Raw genomic sequence first — 5,763 nt, forward strand, 5'->3', positions numbered from 1 at the left:
AAAAAAAAAAAAAAAAAAAGGAAACAACCCCTAGCCCCTTCAGCAATAGCCCATGTAAATGTTGCTGTCACAGGCCAAACTCACTCACCCATAGTATTAGAAGTCAGTATAGTGGTCACCTGTGAGTTGGAAAGCTTGGAGCACTGATGATAACCTCTCTTGTTTTGGTGCTAGTTATAGGGGTGTCCACCATCTGAAGTTTCCTTGGACTGTACAGTGAGATGTGTGTGACACTTCTGTGTGTACATTCTACTTCAGCAGAATGTTTTACAGAGTTGCTGTTTATCCTTCCAGACATCTTTTCCTGATACAGAGACTGAATTGCACATTTTCTTTAAGTCACTTGCGCGCAAGTGACTTACTGAGGGCTATGGTCTCAAGGGAAGCCTGTTGGGGAGCAAGGGGAGCTGAAGAGGGTAGGAGAGAGAGGCAGAAGGGTTGGATGGATGCCCAGCCTCAGTCTGATCCCACCAGGAGCCCTACAGTGTGGATAGAGGGCTGTCCTCCTCTGAACCGGTGGGGCGGCTTTTCATACCCCATACAGTCCATATTTGGGTGTGGATGCCCTGGAGGGTGAGTTCACCTCCCAAGTAATTCTCTAGGAAGGTGAATCTTGTTAGCAAAGGGCATTACTTAGGGCAGAAGGGGCAACCATAGACATAAACTGTAAACCATACCGCTAGCAGCCAATACCCCTAGCATCCGGAGGACAGCTGTACTGACTTGGAAAACAGGAACAAAGGGGAACTGAGTGAAGCATGCATGGGTCTGTTTCATGTGGTGTGTGTGAAATTGTTGGATTTCAGATGACCTGCAGTGATGACATTTTCTTAATTTTATCGTCTTGCGTTTTGAAATTGAAGTGTAATTATTTCCAATAAAATGCACAGATCAGAAAGTGCTGACATGTGTACACCTGTATAACCTACACCCCAATCAAGATACTGAGTGTTGTCATCATTCTAGAACATTCTCTCATTTTCCCTTCTGGTCAATCTCACTTCCCTGCCCTGGAGGCAACTATGGTTCTTTACTTCTACTCCCATGGATTAGTTTTGCCTGCTATTGAACTTCATCTAAACTACATACATAGTTATTTTATTTTATTTTATTTTAAAGATATAGGGTACAATTCAGGGATAGGTATACAAATGTTCGTTTTGCAGGTGCCCTTGTTAATGAAGTGTGCCCCCCCTCCCCTGGCAGTTTCCCTCAACTACCAATCCCACCCCCCCGTCCCCTGGCAGTTTCGCATTATTGCCAATCCCTTTCTTATAGTATTATTATGCATACATAGTTTTCAACCCCCCCAAGGAGATTATGACCAAATTATTATTCTGCCATGTGATGTTTTAACTTGATATATTCCAGATAGTCTTCTATGTTAATGCATACTGATGATCTGGATTCTTTTTCAAATTTACTTTTTACTGCTGCTGAGTTTGGTTGTGTCAGAGCCATTTCCTCAGCTGGTGGATGGTTAGGCTGCCACTACAGTCATTGCTAAGAAAGGCAAGGATACAAGGAATGTTTGTTTGCTTGGCCCAATTTTGTGTGGCATTGGTTATGAGGAACCTTACAAAAACCCACATTCTCTGGTCCTACCTGAGATGCACTGAATCAGAAAATCCAAGAGGAACTCCCAAGATATTTCAAAAACAACCCCACAAGTTTCTGACACTTGGACAGGCTTGGGAACTGCTTACTGGTTCATTGTCTCCAAGTTGTAAAGGGAGATATGAAATGCAATGGCATCCAGGGGGGTAGAAAGAGGAATTGCTACTTTTTCGCAGATTAGAAATGTAAAGTCCATCAATGATTTATAATATATTTTAACATCTCATAGTATGTGTCCCTTCCGTTTCTCTTCTTTTTCAGGATTTTTTTTCATTGTTCACCACTGTCAAGCTTTCCATAACTCATTATGTCATGTCAATTCCCCAAACTTCCATGATATTTTAACAGCAATTGCACTAAACTCATTGTTAATTTGGAGAACTGTCATTGTTAAAAATTCTGTCTTCCCACTCTTCATCATGATCTGTCTTTCCATTTGTTCATTCACTTGACAAATATTTGTAGAGCTCATACTCTGTGCCAGTTGCTGTTATGGGTGATGGAGAAACAGTAGTGAATGCAGCAAAGTCTTTACCTTAACGGTGCTGACAGTGCCATTGGGGAAAAAGACAAAAATCATATATAGCATGCCATGTGGTAATAAGGGCATGGAGAAGAAGAAAGTTGGGCAAAAGGCATGGGCGGTGCGGCATCTGTGTTTGGGTTGGAGAGGGTGTGCTGTTTTAGATAGAGTAGTAAGGGAAGGGTTTCCAAAGGAAGTGACAGAGAATACCTTAAGGGTGTCTGAGGGAAGGGCATTCCAGGCAGAAGAAAACAAAACTGCAAAGGCTTGGGGGTTAGTGTGGCTGGAATGAGGAAGGCAAGGAATGACTTCAACTTTTGAAAGGACACTCTGGGTGAAGAAGAAATGAAAGGGATTATCAGGATGAGAAACAAGAGTCTATAGCAGAAGTCCAAGAGAGATGATGGTGGCTTTGCCCAGGGTTGCTGTAGTGGAGTGAATGGAAGTGGTCAGATTCTGGATATGTTTTGAAAGTAAAGCCAACAGCATTTGCTGATGTCTTAAATATGGGTGCTGAGAGAAATTGAGGGGCCCAGGAAGCCACAGTTGGAGGCTTGCAAGGGCCTAGAGGAGTGGAAAACTGCATGAGACCTTTTGGTAGGGGGATGGGTATTAGGATATTTGTTTGGGACATGTAAAGCTGTTGATGTCCATTAACAAACAGTGAGATATATAGTTGGGAATTCAAGAGGGGGTTTAGTTCAAGAAATACACACACATATGCACACACACACACACACATACCTTTTTTGGGGGAATCATTAGAGTATAGATGGTATTTTAAAACTGTGAGGCTTTATATACCAATGAAATTTTGAAATTTTTATTCCATTAATCTGAAATTTCATCTGACAGTGTATTAGGTATGCTACTTTCTTTTGTATATTTATCTTATATCTAGCTGTGTTATTGTGTAGTTTTCAATTGAAACCCCTTTTCTGTTGATATGCCATTTCATTTCCAACTATATAGTCACATATCATGCAAGTAACAGTGGTGATCCCTTCTTTCCCAATATTTATTCTTTTATTTTTTGTTTCAGGGCTTTGTGGAGTGGTCAAAAGCGCGACACACAACCATAGTCTTGGTAATGGGTGTGCTTTTTTTGTTCTTAGTTTTAACAGGAATGCCTACGATGTTTCACATTTAACTTATAATGCTGGCTGTTGTTTTGAAATAAATGCCCTGTGTCATGTTAAGGAAGTGTGTCAGTTAAAAATCAGGAATGGGTATTGAATGTTATCAAATGCCTTTCAACATCCTTTGAAATAATTTTTTTTTAACTTTTTGGTGTGAAATTTCACATTACTGTATTTCATTGAAATTAAGACATTATTGATTATAAAACACATATTATTTTGCATACAACTGAGAAAACTGCTAATGAGTTGTAAGATTCCACCCTCTGGAAGATGCCTCCTGACTTCAAAGAAGGTGAAGAAATGTGCAAGTGAGCATCAATGAAAAACGGGTAGATTTCCCAATATAAAATCTACTTTGCATTTTTAAGGCTGTGGTGCACCAGTCTTTTCATGTACTGAATTCTATTTCTTGATATTTTGTGTAGGATTCTTACCTCTATTTTCACATGTGAGATAGGTGCTATCTTTGTGAAGTTTTGGTATCATGACTAAACTTATTTAATGGAAAGACTTGAGTAACTTTCACCCTTTTAAATGTTTTTGAATAGTTTCTGTAGTTTGAAAGGAATCAATCACTTGACATTCTATAATAATTCACTAGTAAAGTAATCAGGCCCAAGAGCCATGAAGGGGAAGTTTCAGCTAATTCTTGAGCAGCTTTCTCAGTTTTTTCTAATATTATCAGTTTATTAATACTTTTTACATCTTGCATTCCTTTAGATGATTTATAGAGTTCTTTTATCACCTAGAATAGTCTTCATTCCATAGAGCTTTTCAGATTATTAGCTTAATTATGCATATTTTTATAGTTATGCATATATTTATAATTTTTAAAAATCTCTTTATTTTGTTCTATTCCTTTTATCTTTTCAACTTCTATTTGTGGTTTACTCTTTGTTAGATTTATAAAAGGTTTATCTAGTTTATTCTTGCTTTTCCAAAGAACCAGCATTAGTTTTTATTTATATCCATTATTTCTCTTATTTGTAATTCATTTTCCTCTAATATGTATTGAATTTATTATTATTTTTATTCCTTGTCTCAGTTTTTAAGTTGAATACTCGATTTATATTCCCTTTATGGTTTCTATAATAATACACTCAGTTATACAAATGTACTTCTGGACATAGCCTTTGCCACATCTTAAAGTTTGATTATTTGTGCTCTTGTTTAGGAAGTTGTCTAAATAATATGTAGTAGTGCTTCTAATGAGTGCTTTGAAATCTGTGATTTGATTTTTTTTTTTGTTTTCTCTTTTTTACTGTGCCGTGAACAGAGAATGTGACCTATAATCTGCTTCCAAAGCATTTTTAAGCTTTTATTGTGTCCTAGAATGTCTAACTTTTGTAATTCTCTCATTAACATTTAATTTGAATATGTATTCTCTGTCTATAGAATTCAAAACTCTATATGTCTGTTAATTAACTCAGCCTCATCAATTATACTGTTCAGATTCATGTGTTATTTAATTTTGGCCTACTCTGTTTTGTCAAAAACCAATAAGGTTATGTGAAAACCTGTTAGCACAACTGTTTTTGCTGAAATGTTTTCATAATCTTTGCTTTATTTATTCAACAGCTGTGTAGTTTGATGCATATAAGTACAGCATTATGTCTTTGCCAATTAAATAATATACGTAAAACACCAAGCACAGTGCCAAGGATATGGTAAGCACACAATAAATGTTAGTTAACGCTTGATTCTGAATTCTTTGTTAAATATAAGATGACTGTCTTTAATCAATTTAATCATCTGCCTTAAAATTTACCTTGTCTAGGCCAGATGTGGTGGCTCACACCTGTAATGTCAGCACTTGAGGAAGTGGAGGGAGAGGCTTGCCTGAGCCCAAGGGTTCGAGACCAGCCTGGGCAACTTGGCGAGACCTGTCTCTACAATAAATAAAAGAAATTAGGCCGGGCATGGTGGCTCAAGCCTATAATCCCAGCACTTTGGGAGGCCGAGGTGAGAGGATTGCCTGAGTTCAGGACTTCGAGACTAGCCTGGGCAACTAGCTAAGACCTCGTCTCTACATTATATAAAAAAATAAGCTAGACATGGTAGTGCACGCTTGTAGTTTCAGCTACTTGGAAGGCTGAGGCAGAAGGATCACCTGAGCCCAGTGGGTTAGCGCTGGGGTGACCGTGAGCATTCCACCTCCCTCCAGCCTGGGTGATGGAGTGGGACTCCAACTCAAAAAAATAAATAAATAAAAATAAAATAAAAAATTAGCTGGGCATGGTAGCACATGCCTGTAGTTCCAGCTACTTGGAGGGCTGAGCATGCCAGTGCTCTCCAGCCTGGGCAAAACAGTGAGACTCTGACTCAAAAAAAAAAAAGTACCTTGTCTAAAACTGGTTGATACTACCCTCCTGCTCTTTTAAAAATTCCACTGTCTATGCATGTGAGGTTCTCTATAGATACTAGCTGGGAAACATATGGGATTCTTTCTCCATTCCTCTCTCAGACTCATTGCATCCAACA

General features: G+C 38.5%; 1 protein-coding gene across 1 annotated transcript in view; it reads left to right on the forward strand.

Annotated features, from left to right (window-relative positions):
- The window catches only part of SMIM17 (small integral membrane protein 17), a 10,385-nt gene extending 6,942 nt beyond the window's left edge, over nucleotides 1–3,443 (forward strand). The window contains exon 3 of the mRNA XM_008066213.2: nucleotides 3,183–3,443. Coding sequence (XP_008064404.1) covers nucleotides 3,183–3,290 — 108 coding nt within the window. The 3' untranslated portion in view covers nucleotides 3,291–3,443. The remainder of the gene's footprint in view (nucleotides 1–3,182) is intronic.
- Nucleotides 3,444–5,763: the final 2,320 nt, after the last annotated feature.

Source organism: Carlito syrichta, unplaced genomic scaffold (genome assembly GCF_000164805.1).
Source record: "Carlito syrichta isolate Samal-C Ts95f unplaced genomic scaffold, Tarsius_syrichta-2.0.1 Scaffold308856, whole genome shotgun sequence".
In the NCBI taxonomy this organism is placed as follows: Eukaryota; Metazoa; Chordata; class Mammalia; order Primates; family Tarsiidae; genus Carlito; species Carlito syrichta.